The sequence below is a fragment of the Ptychodera flava genome, chromosome 2, assembly GCF_041260155.1.
Source record: "Ptychodera flava strain L36383 chromosome 2, AS_Pfla_20210202, whole genome shotgun sequence".
NCBI classification, from domain to species: domain Eukaryota; kingdom Metazoa; phylum Hemichordata; class Enteropneusta; family Ptychoderidae; genus Ptychodera; species Ptychodera flava.
Window position 1 is genome coordinate 41,073,745 of NC_091929.1, and position 20,954 is coordinate 41,094,698.

Sequence of the window (20,954 nt, forward strand, 5' to 3'; positions counted from 1 at the left end):
TGTCACATTCCGTATATGTTGTAGTACTGCCTCCCCCAGTATATATCCACAGAATAACACTTTTGTCTAGTTCTTTCACATAACTGTAAAGATAGTATCAATGGTGAGGATATTTTCTTTTGTATTTTGCAGTATGTTTATAAACATAGTACTGTCTATGGTTTAGATTAGGATGGCTGATGTCATCTTTCCAAATTTATAGACAATCCATTCTTATGTGATCATTATCATGAAATGAGATCTAGATTTGAACAAATTAGTAGAACCATTTTTTGTGTGCATATATGAAAAGTTAAAAAACTGGTCATTGCAGCTGAAAATGTTAAAAAGCCAAACATGTACTGTGCTTTGTAAAATGATGGATTGAAAGTGAACATACAATACCTCAACCACAATGATAGACGCAGACCACATGTATGATATCAACTCAAAGAGATTTAACCAATCTGACATCATAATAACTTTCCTCATGCATATTATGCACTGCTTGGACAGAAAATTCTAGAGTAAAACTGTATTCCTTGACCCTAAAACCTTTTGTTGTATTGCAACAGGCATGACACTGTGTTAACATAGTACTGATAAATTTAAAATTTCCTAGTTAACTTTTTGTGCTGCCTTTTGCATAAAACTATATAATATGAATTTGCACTTCGGAATAATTCATAAAATTAGTAAATATGAATTCTCATTTTGACGTTATTCGTTGATGGTAAAATTGGGTCATTCAGAATTGAATCATGCCACTGCGTGTACAATATTACAAGTATATTTGTGTGATGCTATTGTAGTTCCATTAGTTATTCCAACAAGTGGTATTCATTTGACAGCACAGAGCAGACATGTGGAGGGATGTTATTTGCTATGCTATTCAATAATGGCTGTAATCTGTCTGAGAGATTAATCTAGATTGCTAAATGCCATCGTGAAAATGCAATTTAGCACGCAGCATGCCAGAATTTTCTGTGTTCTCCTAGTTTTTGAATTAAATTTCATTAATAATAATTTATACATGGTTAACTCAGCCATGGAATTTTTGACATAATAACATTTAATTTGTTAATGACTATCATTAAATGACATCAAATGGGACTGCAAGATAATTGGTACGTTGGGAATAAATAAGTTGATTGTTCTGGCCTATATTACACTGAATGTAAGTGGAAAAGATTCTATCAACCACTGAAAAAGTACCAAAACAGTTTTTTTGTTGGACTTCCTGTTTTATGAATCAAGTGTTGGAGAAGATTTTGTAGATAAATGTGATGATAGGTCACTGTGTTTCATATGAGGGAAAGATCAGTACTTCCTAGAATACTGACATTGCCACATAATTTCCACGACCCACACTTGATATACTGCTTTTTTCAAGTTGACAATTAGGTGTTCTCTGTTCAAGAAGTACATGGGCCAGCAAAATACATCATCATCGCTATGCAAGAACTCTTATGTAGTGCCTAGTTTACCGTAGGGTGATAAAATCCTTGATTTACCAAAATAGCAAAAATTGGAATAAATTATCCTTTACAAATTGCAACCATTCATATTTCATCCAATGAGAAAAATAGGATAAATAATTGATTTATTCCTTACAAAAATATCTTCACCTGCATACATCCTAAAGTTACTGCCTCAGTGTAGGTAGTGACTGCTTCTAATGTTGTTGTTTTTTTCCATGGCAACATCTAATTTCACAAACAGTAGTTGTCAATGTACAACTGTTTCTTTTATTTGTGTAAAATTTTGAAACAAAATTTGCATGACAGATTACACATACACATGAGAAGACAAATAATTTTTTATGTCTTTTTATGAAGGTTAAGGAGAAGAAAAGCAAAATGTATGGTAACATTAAGAAGACTCCCAAAAAGGCCTTCAGAGTCAGTAGCTTTGGTGCATCAACCAAATCTATCAAGAAAAAGAAACAATCAGTGAGCAATGATGATGATACTCTAGATTGGTTTGATACAGATGCCGTGTATGGATTTATTGATGAAGACTGAAGACAAAAACTTCTGCACCAAGACATTAGTCAAGATCTTGCCATTTTATGAAAAATTTTATGTTTGAAACATGGTTGTATAGATCACCAGAAATCTAACACAAACAAATATTTCTTACAAGGGTTGCTGCTTTCTTAATGTTACATATTGTAAAATTTCTTAATGTAGAAAAGTTAAAATATTCATATCTGGTTTCTGTTGGTTACCTGTTATATTTATACTGCTGTTTGAGTTGATCAGCGGTTTCATCTTTGTAAAATAGAGTTAAATTATAAATATTGTGTAATATATAACTTCATAAAGTATAATTGTACATTATTTATGGTGCTATGATAGAACTGCCTATATAATATTTGAATTTTTAATTTCATTGTGGGTCAACTGCAGTATCATTAAGATCTGAAGTACAAACATCCAGTGAATACAACATACCCTGAATTTTTAAGTATCATGGGTAATAACACAGATGAAATGATAACAAACTTTGTATTCCAAAAAAATATAATGTAATTTTGATATCATTTCTACATACAATTTGGTAGAGAAGTCTTGCATACAGCACTTCTTCTGTTATATTAACATCTTTGTGAATTTCCATTTACAGAACATAATTTTATCTGTTGAAGTGAAAAAAAATTTCACCAACAAAAATGAAAGAAAGAAATGAGACAAATAAATGATAAATAAAACGGTATAAATTCTGCCTCTCTAATGTACAAGTAGGCTGATTAAACTTCTCCAACTGTATTCTTATAAGTTTACATATTACCACCTTTGTTAAGCATAAAGAAAAAGTATCCCATCTTTTTCACACGGAACGTGAACATTTATGAATAATTGGCATCATAAAAGCATATGCAGCACTTTTTTACAAGCTAGTTTTCTTGCAACTAGTTGATTTCTCTTCATTTGCTATTATTGAGTTATTGAGTCAGCAAAGCTACAGCTTGATGTTCACTTCAGTGTCAGGCTTCCAATCAATGTCTTTGTATAAATATAAATAATAATTGTATTCTTTTTGTGTAAATGATTTATTCATTATGGCACTGAAAGTTGTAAGTTATTAAACATGAGAAATAAAAGATAAATTGATTCTGGTGGTATTATACTTGATATTAAACCATTTAATTTTAGTATTTCAGTAATTACAATCAGGAAAAATAGATCTTAAAATAAATTATTATTTGCTCACATATTGCTTCTTCTATGTCAGAATTAGGAAGAGTTCACAAAATATGAAATACCTGTAAATAAAAAATTTGAAGTTGCATTGGGCTACCTAAAAAAGTGGAAAGACTTATCAAAATTAGATGGACCATATCAAACAGTAATCAACAATAAGTAATATTGTCAAGGTGGGAGGACAGAAATAAAACCGTCTATTCCCGAAGTTTGACAGTGGGTATAATCAAACAATTAGATTTCTATGAGGCATTCACAATCAAAACAATATCTTTGTAGAGTTAATTTCTGCTCACAGGATTTTAGGTATAGCACAATTGATAAGAACTGTTGGTGATGTCACTGAAAAGAGATACTTGGTTATAGATCAGAACTACGTTGAATTCCACCAGTACATTTCACATGTAAATTTGTACAAGCAAATAGAAATAATTATGTTGCCTGGATTTGATTAAGCCAACGTTCAAAGGTAGCCATGCACAGAAATCAATATGTGTACATTACCAACTGTGATATTTTCAACGATGCTGCGTACGTTTTAAAGTTCACACAATACAGTGTTCACATTATAGTTCGTGACTCAAGGTCTTCCTTCTATGTATTTACCATGAAATATTTGAGTGTCTCTGCCATGACGACCATTGTGTAACTCCTAAAATCCGCTTAAGCACCTGTACGATTGTTGGCCCTTCTTCAAGACGTTCATGGCGTTGGTGTGCTCTTGAGTTAGATGACCCACGGTGCTTCCAGTGTGACATCCCTTTCTAAATATCACAGATAGACTGTGTGCTAGCAAATATATGCAAGAGATGTTTCAACTAAACTCTTAGCCAGCGGTGGTGTCCAGTTACCACATGACCTTTCACCCCACTTCTCTTGAAGAATATATTGACCAAGCAAACAATAGAAGGGATATTGTTCATCGACTGACCCATATCAAATACAGCCTTCTAAACTTACCAACAGGAAAATGGTGCGGTAAAACATTGCCAAACTATAAGAGAGCAAAATTTAATATGCAAAATAATTACTTTGAACTGTTGAATGATTTTAAACTATTGGTACGACATATTTTCTGAATGGTGGCAAAACCCTGTGCATAACATTTTCCAGTCTGGTTCACATCCACACACAGAAATTGAACCCCCCCCCCCCAGACAGTGTGTACACACATTGATAATCCAACTGATAGGACTCATCTGTAAAGTGCTATTTTATAAGATAATAACAAATATATAGTCTTAAATCCAGTTACATACAAGCATCTGTTGTTTTGTTTTGGTGTCATACCAACATTATGCTGTCGGTCACTAGGTGACTGCATATTTGAGTTCACACCGTTGAAAGTATGCAGATTTATAGCAGTGCAGTGCTGTGATTTCATGACCTGTGATCTTTTGTCAGGCTTCAAAAGGCACTGCTTGAAGTGCATGTCTGTAAGATATCTGGATTATATGTGAATAGAGGGTACTGGCTCAAGTTTTCATATGCTTGATGGAATATTGCTGATCATGACAGCCAAGGCAATTGAAGTTGAATACTAGCAAAGATATCAATGTATAGTCAGTATATTTTTCAAAATTTCATACATTTAGCATAAAATGACAATAATCAGTTTGTATCTGAAAAGTGTTTCAGTGTAGACAGTTTCACTTCAGTATAACACGGAGCCTCTTGAAACTTTTTAAAAATTAGTGAGTATTTATCTTTTAGGGTTTTAATAATATCCAATGTCAGCATAGTAATTTGTATCAGTTGCTTGACAACACTCGTACATTCTGATCATACCGTATTTAAAATAATTTATGTCAATCATATATCATTTGAAATGCTGCCCTTAGTTTCTACCGGGTGATAAAGATCTTTGCACAGAAAAAAAATATAGCAAGCAAGAATTCAAAACAGGGCGGAAGTTGGTCCACCGTGAAGAAGCCAATTTACAACTTGCAGACAGCCCCTCCCTTTATTATTAAAAACCACTCTATTGCATACAATACAATCATAGAACGTAGAAAAAGGTATACAGTCTCCTGCAATAGCTGTGAGAGCTAGTCCATTTGCCCATCCTTTAAAGATTTACTTTGAGTCAATTTACAAATTTCCTGAAATTTCCCTTAGTATTAATTAGTTCTGCTCATGTATAATTTTCTTGGGAACTTCAGAGACATATGTTTCTACAGATATATGATCACTATCATGGTCTAAAACTGACTCAATTAATCCCCACCCCCTTTCCCCCCCCCCCCCCCCCCATTCCTGCATATGGATCCAACCACGACATCAACAACAATGGGGTTATAACCAATCTTGGCAGCAGGTGGGGTAATATAGACTGCAATCTCTCACACATATTTCAGGTGTTCATTTGTGGCAGGCATTCAATGTGTGTATGTATTGGATCAGGTCAAACAGAAACCAAGTGATAAAATTGGGGTATGTGTGTACTATTGTGGATAAGCTTCCAACTCCAAAATCCATCACTGAATCTCTAAGATTTGCTCTTCAAAGACACCATACCCCCTCCCAACCATCTCCAAACCATATCCCATCCCCAAGATGACATCTGCCGTACATTTATGTCTGAGGGACCAACCTCTATGACACCTAAACCCAACATATAAACGACACAAGAACTCCTGGGTAGGTTTTCCTTTATATAAAACATTAAAACTTTATTCATATCGGAGGAAGTTATAGATACAACAGACACATTGCATAGAACCAGTGATATCCAAGAACGTCGACATCTCATTCGCTTGTAATACTGCCTCGTCTTTCCCGAACGCGTAAAGCACACCTGAGTTTTGAGAAAGATTTCAAAGATTAATTGTCACATTGAAAACTTGACCCCATTTCACATAAAAAAGCCTGAACTCCGTTCTTGAATATCATTGACCTTGGACCTACAAGAGCTATTTTGGAAGAGCAGAAAAAAATTGATTCTATTCATAATTTACAGTGTATAAGATATCATTGCTCTTTGCAAGGCGGTAATTTTACTCCAAACGAGAGAAAAATGATCTTTGGGTATAACAAAAATGAAAAAAAAACAGACTCCAACGTCACACAGTTTCTGAGCATAGTGTTTGAGACTACTCTATATAGTTTGCACACAGTGAGGATTCCCTAAACCTAACCCCCCCTGACTAATTACATATTCGAAACATTTATCGGCATGTCGTCACGATTCGCTGTCACATTGCCTTCCGCTACCAGCCTAACTGTAAGTTGTTCAATATTGACACCGTAATAATATACAAAAACACTGCTGTGAAACTGGATTTTTTTCTCTCTCTCTCAAAATTTAAAAAACTGGGGTTTGGTTCAAGCCATGGACGGACATTGCATATGGTATAACAGAAAGCGTGTTTTAATGTAGAAAAAACGACCCCCTCCCCACTGAACCCTGTGTTTTTGGCTCCAGTTCAAGATGTTTGCTCCCTTAGAAATTATTTCGTCAATCAGCTTGTTCACATCCAATCCAAAATCGGCAAACCTCATATCAGATGTTGGTAGTTATAAATAATCGTCCTTTATTCAAAACTGTCCAATTATTTCCAACCTCATATGGTATAACGTTATTTATTCAGTCTGTTTTGTATTTTACAAATGATATTTCCGGTGTATTTCCGTGTCAGGTTTAGTCCACTTGCTCAACAATAAGAGGTGCCAGGTATTCCGTATGACGAATTCCGAATGAGAAACCGGGAGCCTGTGGTTTGTTGATGATCACCTGGAAAAGCAAACAAAAAATACCGGAATATGTATAAGTTTAGATGAAGAAAAAATACACTTGAGAGGCTCAGTTGGCAATGGCAGTATGTGACAGTTTGTTATATGGGGTAGCATGCCATGAAAATGATATGATGTACAAGACATTCATTGGTTACGATGAGTCACATGACATGGATGTAACCAATCAGGATCAATGCTGAAGCTGGAGTGAGTATGCAAGAGAGCTTGGGAAATATCTTTTTCACTGTTAGTAAGCCTGATCACCCCCGTTTCCACACAAACTTGGTACAATCCTTCACAATCACAGTATACGCGGAGATTGACCATTTGTTGGGAAGGGGGTGATTGCACTAACAGACTCATCTGGAACAAATCAGACATGCCTGTTAGAGGGTGTTAATACTGCATACAACTTAAACTAGGTGAAACTATTGTAAAGTGATAATCTTATTCCAAATTAACTAAATGATTAACCAAAAAAGTGGTTAATTCATCCCCTTATCTGCTCAGAAAGAAACCCATAATTTCTGCCAGAAAATTGTTTGCACAGTACAAGTTCAATTTTGGCAGGCTTCCAAACTGACACAAAATTAAACTTTAAACATTTTTGTGACTTTTCTCAAGTTCACCTTTAAAAAATCCTTTCTATGCTACCAACCCTGTCCCTTACAAACAAATACACCAATGCGAATTGAAAACCACTGGACTAAACCATTAACATACAGGGGTGACTAGGGGCTGTACAAAGGAAAAGAACAAGGGCAAAAGATGAGCACATTTCTGTGAGAAAATTTTTCAAATGAAATAAAATGTTGATGACAAAAGATAGGAAATAGATGAAAACTTTTCCACTACCAGTTGATTCTAAAAGTGATTTGGAAAAACTTCACAGAACACAAATTTGGTGAATGTGATGTGACAAACGTGCATCTTACTATGAGTCATGGATTTATTATTATATTTACATCAAAATATCAGTGTTTCCTGACATACTCAAAATATTGATAATTTGGGTTGAAAAATTGTTGGTCCCGGTTGTGTACTTAAATCCAATTTCTAAACACTTTTGGTTTGTTCACCCTAATTCACTGTGAACAGGTCCACAAACACCATTTTTAACAATCAGTTTTGGGCCAAACCATGGTAGTGAAAGGGTCTCAACATGTGGTGATCAGTTTTGAGAAGCTAAAAGCCAAAACCGCCTCTGAAAATACAGACACTATTTCACAAACTTTGGGTTCCTATTTTGAAAGCATCACATTTTCAGTCAAAAACCAATGCGTTTCACCACACAGCTTGGTAGATCATCCCTATCACAGCAATGGTTTGACCCAAACACAGTGTTTTTAAAGGTGAATCTGGATCAGTCCACTGGAAAATAGGGGTGGAGAGCTTAATATAAAATTTAACACAGGAAACACTGACAATTTTTCAAAATTTTATTGAATTTATTTATTTAATTATATATTTTTTGTTTTATTTTCCCCAAGGAGTAACCAAGTAAGTAACGTTCCAATCAGTGACTTAATTTTTAAAATCACTGTACAGAATCTACCCACCGGAAACTCCTTACCTTGTCAGAAATTGAACACATTTCACTTTAGTCTCTCGGCCCAAATAGAACAGGACACATGTATTGAGAATGTCTTATGCCAAAGGAAAAGGATGGGGCGGCCCGCTTTGTGATTCTTACCTATTAAAAAAATAGCAACCAAAAAAAACAGAAAGACACCATCTGAGTGTATTTTTTCCATTTTTTAAATATTTTTTTATTCCCATACCACACTAGACTTAATATTTATTACAAATATCATCTTTCATTTTGTGTTGAAATTTATCTTTGGTTTATGGTCATAATTTAATATATGATTTCTTATTTAACCATCGCATTCTGACATGCACAATTATCGACCAGAAAATGTGTTTCTATTTGTGTGTTCATGAAGGCAAAATATTTTTTCATTTTCCCTGACTAATTTATCATTTATACAAAGTGGCGTTGTGTACAAGTATTAAGTGCCCCGCTGAGAAGACAATCTCAAATGAATATAACACTGCTTACATAAATTATCGGATAAAAGTGCAAAGTGTACACACATGTGACATTAATCACAGAAACAATGGATTCAAAAAATTGTTGATGTCTTACCTTCTCCGGACTGTGTTGTCCTGGTCCAGGTTTCCTGGTTGAGTCACTGGGTAGCTGATTCCTGGCAGTCATGGAATACGATGGATCATTCTGTTTGTAGATGTTGGGATTAGTGACACGGTAAGTACCAGGTCCTGGTGTCTTTTGAAGATCCTCGTGGAAGCTGCCGATCTTGCTTCGTCCAGTCAGTGAGTAGCAGGGAGCGGAATTCTTGCCGACTGCCTTTCCTCCAAGGATGTTGGGAAGAGTGTAAGCGTTTGCCGCTACAGATGAAGGAAAAGCATATAAAAAATTTTGTTCGTCGCAGTTGATGTTGTTTCCAAGATGGTCACTCTCCACTCTACCCAGTTGATACAACTCACACAAATGGCAATACAGCATTTTCTCACCATTCAAATCCTTGAAGATCTACGTATCTATCTACCAAATTTATATTGCGCCTAATATCCAAAGTTAAAAAGTGGCGCTTCAAGTGATAATTATCTCAAAATGATCTGATGGATGGAAATTTTTTCGTCATTTTGAGATCACATAGACTAATCTGTTGATATTCTAGTGATCTACAAAAGCTGCATAAACAATACACTGAGAGTGAAATTTTCTAAAAGTTCAGAATATTGACCAGAATAGTGTTGTATTTAAATAATGCTGTATTGATCCTCACTGAGTCATTTAAAATCTTTAAAATTTCTCAGAATGATCGATTACATGTTGCTATAGAAACAAGCCAGAAATTGTCATTTTATGCTTGAAATCTAAGATCCAGTTTCTTTTCCGTGTGAAGAATACAAATCATTTGTTTTGATTACTTTCTCCAAATTACACATTATGTTGATGCTAATGCCACTTGCCGACCTTTATCACATCATACACAATTAAAGCTTAATCAAGCATTAATAATTAACATGATTATAATTAAGCAGCTAAAAACACTGACTGGAAAACTAACCTGGTGACTGGTCAAATCGGAAACCTCTCGTTCTTGATGATAATGAATATGCAGGTGCAGACTTTTGGGCGGACTTGCCGGCTTTTTCCGGTGAATAAGTTCCAGGAGCTGGAGTTTTAAATGTGATGGCATCTTTTGGTCTGCTGTAAAGTGAATAATGTGGAGTTCCGTCTTGTCCCTTGCGGGTGATGTTTGGTTGGACCAAGTATCCGGGGCCGGGACTGCAGTCGCTGGTAAATTTTGCGTGGCGGATACCGAAACTGTAAGATGGGGCCATGAATTTACGTGCGTCATGGTTACGTTGTCCAGTTGAGCCTGGTACCATGTACCGTGGACCAGGACTGCTGTATTCAGCAGCGATTGGACCCCTCCGCTGATGTGGTTGAAATGTGCCACTCATTTTTTCCTATGTGTTCTGAAATATCACAAAAAAGAGAGACTACAAATTAGAAAGCTTTATTCTGAAAAATTTGAATACTTGAAATTTGAATCTAAAATGGTCTGAGAACAGTGTTTTTGATGTACTTTCCTTGGGAAAAAATATCACTAACATCAGTGCCCGTCTAAACTAAATCGACATGTACAATAAGGAAGCTCTCAATGCATACAGTACTAATCTGAAGCTGAGGCAAAGAAATTTCCAAAAATTCATAAAATTGCTCTACATAAGCTTCTAGTTATTGAGTCTGCGTACACAATGATCTTGATATGTGAACAAGTACATCAGTCTTGATGTCTGTGACAGAACAAGTAAGACAGGTTCGTACTATGCAAGCTTCAGCTTTACATAAGCATCAGCGACAAGCACCTCAAAAAATGACGCCAGTTTTGATTATTTTCCACCCAAAACCCCCTTCCACCCAAATACTCCAAATAAGGATTCAATTTGCTCTTCAAAACCGCAGGTTTGATTAAAGGTCAACAAACTGTGTATTTTCACCATATGTGTGGAAAAGCAGTCCGGTGTGTTATACTATATTGAGAGTCTGGACTTCTGAAATTATTTCCTGTGGCAAATTTCATACGGCAATATATTGTGCTTATTAAGAAATCTATCAAAAATCTTTAAAAACCCGTCTACAAACGATTGGCACTGAAAATTACAGCGTTGAAAGCGAGCGTGAGTGTATATAACCGGAAACCTGTTCATAAGAATATTCATGCATGAAGACTGATTGGGTAAACAAACCGTTTCTTGACAACAAAGAAATTTCAATCTTCCTAGATTAACACTGAAACAAAAAGCTCTATTAAATAGGTTTCTTTTCCAGAAATTACCCGGTTACAGTAATTCAAGCTATAAAAAGAAGAGTTTTTCTGTCGTTTCATTTGCTCAAATGCCGAGAGAATCGATTATACACGGCCGGGCGTCGTCTCAGCGTCAGTGTACTGATTCGACGACTAAACAAACACGATCACAAGCCGTCTTACCGTAGTGATGTCGGCAGTCGCTATAAATACGCCTAAACAGGTTAGAATTTTCGATCAAGTACTGCTCTGTGAATTATTTCAACCAAGCAATATGTCAAAGGGACATACTGTTTGCTGCTTCTCTAGGTTTCCTTAAACTACCGGGGAAGACGCCGACAGGTCGAATGGCTTCTTCGCGTATGTATTGTTTGGGCATGTTTACTGAACTGAGCAACGGACCGCACTGGACAAATATACAACAAATTGAAATCATGATAGCCGGGAATGTCGCCTCTTATATGCATTGAAACTGCGATCATTTGAAAAATATATACTTGGGGAGTGAACTACAGGTATCTTTCATATCTTTGATTCCAAGGTACAACACCTGATGCGCAATCAACAATACACCCTTGCAGAGAAGCACACCTATTGTAGTCCCATAATATCTCGGCACATCAGCCATCGCCCAGTAAACTTAGGCGTGTTTTTCGCGGCGTAAAATAAACGAAAAGAATTAATTTCGTTGTGAGTAAATAATATAAAGAAAAATCTGTATTACAAATGTTGTCAAACTACATATTGAATTAGAAGAACTAGCAAACGCCACTGTCAGTTGGCCTTAGCAACCATTCATTGATTTGAATTTGCATGTTTTGGTGGGTCGCGTAACCTCCAGAAGACGTTTAGACTTTGTTCAGGGCTTGAAGTCGGTTTTAAACAGGACTCGAAAAGCTCCACCTGTGAAATATTAGACCGCAGTCGTTCAATTTTCAATAGCCCTGGCCCTCAGCGTTTGTTCTATTGACGCGTAGAAACCAGCGATTAGAAGTTAACATGAAAGTTTTGAATAATCTGAAATCGTAATGGCGGCTCGACATCTTGTGCTGCGGGCCATTATGAGCAACCAAACCTTGGACAGAGATTGCCGATTTTAAAAACGAAATAAGGCATATGCAGGTTTTGAAAGACACACATCTAGGCTCTATAGTGAGCTTTCATCAATCGAGTGGCTAAAAATGATGTACTTACCGGAAAAGACGATGAAAATGCGGTAAGATCGAGAGCCCTGATTAGAGACGCGCCAGCTCGATGACAAGTGAAGCAGTCTGGGGAGTTTGCACCACCGTGAATATAGTAACCAAGATATACAAGACCCGTATCCAGCGACTCTTTGATTGACAGATTGTTTAGCGCTAAACACAAAAGAACATTACGCCCAAAAATATCACGTGATCTAATATCGAAGACGTTATTGGCTAACGCCGCGCGCTATCGTCCGGCGACGATAAGATCGATTCGCGTCCATGTGATTATTCGCGCGTTGTTTATTGGACAAAACATCCTCCCTTGACTGTGACGCTTATCACTGAAAACGAACGTGAAAACAGAGGAGGCAAGACGACTTCACCCGCATACACGTTGAATTGAACAGTAGCCAGGATAAACAGTGACACCTATCAACATCAAATTGTTCATCGATGCTGACGGCGACATGATTACTTAATTATGCGTTAATTTGAAAATTAGCTTTTTCACACTTTTACGCTTGACGAGCAACGCCGACAGTATCCACTGTCACCCGTACCCCGGGCTGTCACCAATGGTATCACTCTGGTGACGCCGCGCGCCGACGCACCTTAACAGGTGCACACCTGTATATCTGTGTATGGGAAGAAGTGAACACACGAACAAAATGGATTAGGATTAGAGCAAAATCGTATACGAATGAAATGATTATTCGGCCTGGGGGTCGTCAGCAGGTCGTCGTTGACACAATGGTCTTGTCGCTCCAGAGTGCCATGCCACGGTGTCAAGGTCGAAAGCATTTGTGCAAGACCATCCGTCGATAAAATATTAAATTTTATTACAAGACATAAGATATGAATGAGCAAAACAAACAGATGTCTATCGCATATACATGTATCGATGTGGTGAATGTTCTCCCTTTGCCAGTGTAACACTGTAACCAAGGTCACATCTTTCTCCATGGCAACAAACAACACTGATAAAAATGCTACTCGCGAAGTGCTGTCTGCTCAATAGGAGTTACCCATACTAATAATATAATATGACGTCAATTATTATTACTAATTGACACACGACATTACGGTTGAGCGGAAATAATATGAAGACAGATATTTACACGTCTCGAGGTCAAAGGTCGTCTTATTCTTGATGAATATAATTGCCATTGAACAGTAATATACGTAGGTTATCTGAACAAATATTATTATCATTATTACTATTATTGTTATTGTTATCGTTGCTGTTGTTATTGTTATCATCATCAGTGCAAGCATTACTGTTGCTGTCGTTTTTTCCGTAACATTTGTTTCCCCTAATTGTAAAATCGACTGCAATTGAGATTTTTTCTTGCGTTTTCGATCAAACAATGCTGAACATGACAACTTTGAAAACAGTAAAATACAAAGCGAAATGAAATACATGTACCTTATTAAATAAATAAATAAATAAATAAATACAGCTTTTGCAAATTGGTCCAAATGATAACTTCGTCCTACGCTTATTATTTGGTCTCCATGGTAATGAAGAAAACACTATGTCATGGCAACTTGGTATGAGAGAAAAGCCTTTCGAATATCGGCGCCTCGCACTGGCACCCTCTTGCTGTGTGGCTCACGGAGTCTTGCACACCGATTATATGGCAAGGCGCTTGCACCCGTTCACCACAGGGGCGAAAGCTGTATCACAAACCAATAAACATGCAATTAACATATCGCCGAGAGAAAATAAATATAAATAAAAATACAGAAAACAAACAAATAACCCAACAAAAATCAAACTGACAAACAAACAAATAATAATCGTACAAATCAAGAAACTGACTGACTGACAAGATTATGTCACTAAGATAGACTGGATCTATCTTTCTATCAATGTTTGTCTGTCTTTCCGCATCCCCCGTAGTGTTTGCACACGTGTTTCAGAGGTCTGGAAAGGTGGCAACAAAAACATCAGCATTCTTATTTTAAATCACGGAAAATATAATCTATATCGTATATAGCCTATATCTATATAAGGACATTGATATCGAATTTCTTTTTGACCCAGGACGATTACAAAGTGCATGCGGGCAGCACAAAAGCTCATGCACAGATTGAAAGACATTTATTGGCAGCTCTATTCACAGAGTGTAGAAAGCAGTGTGCAAGAATGCAGCGCGATTGAAAACGGCTACCTGAATGATGGGTCGACCCAAGGTCACTCAGAGGTCAACAGAGGCTATATGAAAGTACTTATCATCCCACAGAAATAAAAATAGGACAATGAACTGCTTTATGAAAATACGAGGTTGACTTTTGCTGCACAAAGTCGCTTTATGATTACAATCGGATAGATGTTATATATATATATATATATATATATATATATATATATATATATATATATATATATATATATATATATATATATATATATTGTATGTGTACGTATACATTGTTTGTGTCTGTGTCGCTTCCTGTGTGTAATACAGCGGAGAGACAGTACAGAGGTGCTTACATTTTCAATATCCGATACCAAAATAAGGTCAATGCATATATATATATATATATATATAATATATATATATATATATATATATATATATATATATATATATATATATATTATATGTATAAACGGTAAAAATTATAACAAGTAGAACACAGGACTTAGGCGTTACTCGGAGTTTCACGCTACATGTGCTCTCTGTAGCGATCATATAATATATAATATTATATAATATATACAATATTTGTGTGTGCATGAACGTATTTTAGTGTAATAGGTCGTAGCCTTATCGGAGACGCATGGCGTAATGTAATGTGGCATATATAAGCTTATTAGAATTGATAGTTATTGTGAATGTATGGACCTGTGAACGTGCGTAAGACTGAACGCGCGGATATGCTATTCTTTCTAGCACCATGGACTGTCATGTCTTTTGAGCAAAAACATTGAAAGGATCGATTCAATGTTTTCTTTCGTCGTATGACCTGATTGACAAATAACACATATAGCATTCCAACACAGCTGGGTGATGTTATTGTTATGTGTGACCGGCGGGGAAACAGTTGAGTGCATTGCATGTGTCACTGACAACAGGAAAATGTATTCCCCATACGCGTGCAGACAATACAACTCAATACAAACAATCGCTGCATCAATGCCCTTATTCAGGTTGTCGAGCTCATCGAAAATGGCATTCTCGACACAGGCGCTTGGCACATTGCTGGGATATTAATCGTATTTAATATGTAGAATGTCTATATACGACTTGATTATTCAATAAAAGAATCACTGTACGTGATATTTGTAGGCCTATAGGCCTACATGTTGACTGGCATTATACACGAATGGCTATGGCTGCCTGGCTCAGGCCCGGCGAACGCACTGCATAATCATCAATGTGTAGAATGTCTACATGACTTGATTATTTAATAAAGAATAACGGTGTGATATTACTGTACATATGAGCTAGCTTAACCGAGCGGCTGTAGAGCTCTGCAGGGCTTGGGCCCGGCTTGGGCCCGTTGTCCACCGCTGCACAGACAGAATGGAAAGGTAAGAAAGCTTTTCACCGCCCGATTTCATAAATCAGCGAAATTCACGAACTCTGAGCGTTTCCGGTGATAAAAACTGGTCAACGATCAGATGTTACATAAACAATCGATCGGCTGGTCTCTTTTGCCTAAAATCATACCTTACCCTATGCTACTGGCGAGAAATCGTCCTGAAATCGGCTGGGCACACCAACCCAGCGCCGGCCATTTTGAATCAGCTGCATGCAATGTACGCGTCCAATGAGAGAAGAGCAATTGGACAATACGTCATCCGCGAAGGGTTGTATGCAGACGCGTACGTTGCAGGAAGCTGATTCAAAATGGCCGGCGCTGGGTTGGTGTGCCCAGCCGATTTCAGGACGATTTCTCGCCAGTAGCATAGGGTAAGGTATGATTTTAGGCAAAAGAGACCAGTCGATCGATTGTTTATGCAACCATCTGACCGTTGACCAGTTTTTATCACCGGAAACGCTCAGAGCTCGTGAATTTCTCTGATTTATGAAATCGGGCGGTGAAAAGCTTTTTACCTTTCCATCATGTCTGTGCAGCGTGGACAACGGGCCCAAGCCGGGCCCAAGCCCTGCAGAGCTCTACAGCCGCTCGGTTAAGCTAGCTAATATGTACAGTAATATCACACCGTTATTCTTTATTAAATAATCAAGTCATGTAGACATTCTACACATTGATGATTATGCAGTGCGTTCGCCGGGCCCGAGCCAGGCAGCCATAGCCATTCGTGTATAATGCCAGTCAACATGTAGGCCTACACTAATATCACGTACAGTGATTCTTTTATTGAATAATCAAGTCGTATATAGACATTCTACATATTAAATACGATTATTATCCCAGCAATGTGCCAAGCGCCTGTGATTCTCGATGATACTTTGAACGATTTTCGAATATATATTGTTATCGACATATTTTCACGCCTTTTCTGTCTCTGTTTATCGCTCTGTCTGTCTGTCTCTCTCTCTCCTCTCCCCCCCCCCCTCTCTCTCTCTCTCTCTCTCTCTCTCTCTCTCTCTCTCTCTCTCTCTCTCTCTCTCTCAATCACAAATCAATGAATCCACACATAGATCTCATTTCACTTCAATTGTGAGACCGATAGCTGTTGAAACGTGCAGAGACGAATTTCAATTATTTGTATAAATCATCAAGAAGTCCAACATGAACATAACTGAGAATTGGTTGATGCAATCAGGATGAGTAGAATGGATTCAATAAAAAGCGTAATCAGGATGGCAAAGAAATGAAATTACGTACTATATTGCTCCGACAACTGAAATCGTAATGAATGCTTTGCGACTAAGATCGATATATACATTGAACGGTATAATTAAAGACTGGTGATATATTTTTGACGGAAAACTCCAGGAACAATATGGTCCATATCCTCTTAATGTAGTATGGCCTCGAAAGTGAAAGACTTAAACTTTTGCTCAAACTTTCCTTGAGGAATCTTTCAACCATTTTATTTCTAAATCAAGAATAAAAATCGGGGGTCAACGTGCTAATTTTAGTACTAGGGAAATAAATACCCAAGATATACCGATATTTGGAATTCAAAATGACCGCCATCCCTATGTTAACTCTATGGAGAAAAATAAAAACTTTCGAATTTCGTAAAACTGAGCCTTTGAAAAGTTTTCTTACACCAAGAGCTTTAAAATGAACCCCAATAAGTGGTATATCAGAAAAGAATTGTAAAAGTCCGAATATCTCTCCCCGAGGCACATTCTGCCTTAATGTATTTTCTGTTTTTTCTACAGTACATGTACTTTTAACATATATTAAACAGACAGCAACATGTATCTTAGAATGATAGCGATACTTCCAGAATTCAGCATTGTCGAGTTTTCTTTTCGATAGTAACACTTTGTCAAAGGTCACGATGTTGTGGAAACTTTAGAAATACATCAAACGGTGAAATGGTGTTAATGTCGACCACAAAAATAACCAAAAGATGAGAACCAAATCTTCTTATAATCCAATCTAAAAAATTCCTACAGCATGCAAACAGATGATGGTGTTGAAATGCGGTGAGGCCGCTTATTGGATTCCCCAGTGAATACTGAATCACGACATGGTGCAACAACAGTGTCATATCCTATTAGTGTAACCTTCCATATTAAAATTTCGATCTCTGAACTTCAAATGGGTCATGCATTTTTTTCATGTCGTGTCTTTATTGTTCTGTGTGTTTGCATCTGCCGTTACTTAACATTTTTGCGATGTTATGTCTTCGATAGAAGTTTCGATCCTATGAAGCGGTTTACTTTCTATCTAATATCATTAGGAATTTACCATCGCGATACTCACACACATATATTCATAAATCTGAATAAATGTCCAACTACCCTAATATGGCGAGTGAAATTTCCACTTTCATTCCCTCTACCATTCACCATATATTTTGGATGTTCGTGGACATTTTTGCATAAACAATAGGGTCGATTCCCTATCGCATCGTTCTATGGAAAGCTCTCGTTCTCAGCGATGGAATAAACACAGGTCACTATTTCTCAATTTTATGGAAAGTAATTTTCACTGCCAGCAATATTGACACAAAATTGCATACTTCAGTTTCCAAATAACGATTGTGTGTGCGTGCTTGTAGAGCAATTGATGCTTCATTCAAACATTTTAATCGGCAGCAGTTTGCCATATAACGGGTGCAAATGGAGGTCAAACGTTTATCATGTTTCCTTTCACCATGAATGGTGGAAGAATGATGTTATGGTGATTTATTAAAAAATAGTATATAGTAACCCATGTAACGCATACGCCTGCTATTCCCAGACAACCATGTCAAGTACATCACTGGCGCATTTTCTGTCAGCATGTCAGTGAAAACTTTATTTCGGTAAGTGGGTATGTGATATGATGAATTGTCCCTTTAGCTATATTTCTTTATTTTTAATCACAGAAAAGATTTAAGGTTATTCCTACTTCCCCCTCAAAAAGTAAATAATCAGCTATACGAGTGGCGAGATCTGACACGTCGAGTCAGACGAAGTGAACAGAAAACAAACGTTCGATAATAAGTACCGTTAGAGGGCGTCCATTATTCTGAACTTCCCGATGCTATTGCTATCAGACTTCGTAACATTCTTTATTGTGACTTTAATTTCCATAACTCTGCGACATTACATGATTTTTATGTAAACATGGTTTTTTTTTCGACTTCGACCATAGGGGATTCAATCTCCGATGATGACGATGATGATGATTAAATATTTAAAAATGAAGATAAATAAACATATATTTGGACTCAGTAAATTTGTTGTTATTGTTGTTGTTATTGTTGTTGTCGTTGTTGATACTATTTGCAGAAAAGAACAAAGTATGCGCTGCAATTTCAACACAGCCTAACTATACATGTGCGTCGCAAGTTCAATACAGCCTAACTATACATGTGCGTTGCAAATTCAATACAGCCTAACTATACATGTGCGTTGCTGCCTAACTATACATGTGCGTTGCAAATTCAATACAGCCAACATTACATTACATTATGTTATGTACGGAAAATTGTTCAGAGCAGGGTGACTCTTCTTCAGCTATGCCGCAATAGTTTAACCCCAGTCCCTCTTGGAGGGACTGTGGTTTAACCCTATCACCACAATGGTCTGGCCCAAACCTATTGTTATATCAGTGGTGATAGTGGACCTGTTTATTGGGAAATGGGGATAAACAGACTATTCAGGAAGCAATAACTTGAACTAACAAAAGATTCAAGGTCTCTTTGGTAAGACACAAAATTATTTTAAGTCAGAAACACGATTCAGACAAAGGTTGTGTTAAAACCAATAGAGCTGTTCTTTTTAATTCAAGTTTCACAGACAATAAACTATGTACACATTGAGACTATGAGTCTCCACGGTGACATACACATACAATAGAAATAATTGTCAGAAAAAAAATGTTCAAGTTTTCTATAAATTCTTAAGTAGTTCTGCAGGTATTTGTAGGTTGCGAAAACCAAAAAAAACTTCAAATTTCCGGATGTCATAGTCACTAATTCTTGGACATTCTGAGCTAAGGAAACAATTTCATATCACTTTTAAAGTATGTGAATTAAATTATGTGAAAATTATCACTGATCATAAAAATTGGACGTTATGATTTCAATTCCCAATAAAAACTGGCCTAGCTTTTGAAAAAAATATTACACGTGACGTAAAATTCACCAACACATCATCATACTTTTCATTCTGTATAGCTATCTACCATTCAAATGTCCTTCAAATTGTATCTCGAAAAAATATGAACAAAAACTGTGAATAAAATAAACATTTGAACCCTCTGACAATTAAACGTAACAACTTTCTGTAACTATAATCATTAAAATAATTCTAAAGTCAGCAGGAATGAAACTCAAATTTTAATTTTGAAAACAGTGTCTTTTGAAAAGAGTTCCAACAGATGATAATATTTTTATATGATATTTGACCTCTATAAAAAAGGTAGGTCCTTTTCAAATGTATAAACTTCAGCTGGACTAAACTACTTAAAAATAGGGAATGGCAGTGAAATTACTGAAGTTAAGTAATTATTTGAGCAAAAACACTTAAATGTATCAGAAAAATTTGCATAACATGATTAAAATTTCTACTGTCTTATATGAATTAGTAAAACAACAAATATAAAAAACTTAAAAGACAAATATAAAAAATCTTCAGAATTAAAATTCATAGATAAAATTTTAAAACACTAAAACAGGGTTAAAATAAAGTGAATACCTTTGAGTGAACAAAAAAACAATGCAAACTTGAAAAGTTGAGTTACCAAGAACACGGAGTGTTAAGAGAAAAATGAATTTTGCAAGAAGTGGGACAGAAAAGTTACAAAATTTAGAAGTCAAAACTTTTTACTTATAATACAAGAATGTCAAATTTGTTTCACTATTTACAAAGATTTCATCAGAAAATTAAACGCTGGAGTTGTGTGGTCAA

The 20,954-nt window shown here is 36.4% G+C and overlaps 2 protein-coding genes across 4 annotated transcripts in view; one reads left to right on the forward strand and one right to left on the reverse strand.

The window, feature by feature from the left end:
- LOC139120746 (synaptonemal complex protein 1-like) overlaps positions 1–4,036 on the forward strand; it is a 31,259-nt gene extending 27,223 nt beyond the window's left edge. For both annotated transcript variants that reach the window (XM_070685299.1, XM_070685307.1), the window contains one exon: positions 1,818–4,036. In XM_070685299.1, coding sequence (XP_070541400.1) covers positions 1,818–2,003 — 186 coding nt within the window. In that variant the 3' untranslated portion in view covers positions 2,004–4,036. The remainder of the gene's footprint in view (positions 1–1,817) is intronic.
- Positions 4,037–5,830: 1,794 nt separating this feature from the next.
- On the reverse strand, positions 5,831–12,607 carry LOC139120761 (ciliary microtubule associated protein 1A-like). 2 transcript variants are annotated; one of them, XM_070685325.1, is made up of 5 exons: positions 12,461–12,607; positions 10,019–10,433; positions 9,070–9,332; positions 8,494–8,613; positions 5,831–6,918 (listed from the first exon to the last, which is right to left on the reverse strand). In XM_070685325.1, exons 2-4 carry the CDS (start codon positions 10,416–10,418, stop codon positions 8,521–8,523), a joined length of 756 nt encoding a protein of 251 aa, XP_070541426.1. In that variant the 5' UTR covers positions 10,419–10,433; positions 12,461–12,607; the 3' UTR covers positions 5,831–6,918; positions 8,494–8,520. The 2 variants fall into 2 exon arrangements, with proteins under 2 accessions (XP_070541426.1, XP_070541418.1); XM_070685317.1 differs by lacking the exon at positions 8,494–8,613.
- Between the last annotated feature and the right edge of the window lie 8,347 nt (positions 12,608–20,954).

What these genes read in the sequence shown, in the direction of transcription:
- LOC139120761 (XM_070685317.1), bottom strand. Translation starts at nt 10,418, where the DNA reads ATGAGTGGCACATTTCAACCACATCAGCGGAGGGGTCCAATCGCTGCT. An exon ending in CCGATTTGACCAGTCACCAG is followed by an intron (nt 9,333 to 10,018) that starts GTTAGTTTTCCA and finishes CTTCATCTGTAG; the next exon opens with CGGCAAACGCTTACACTCTT. An exon ending in GACAACACAGTCCGGAGAAG is followed by an intron (nt 6,919 to 9,069) that starts GTAAGACATCAA and finishes TTGCTTTTCCAG; the next exon opens with GTGATCATCAACAAACCACA.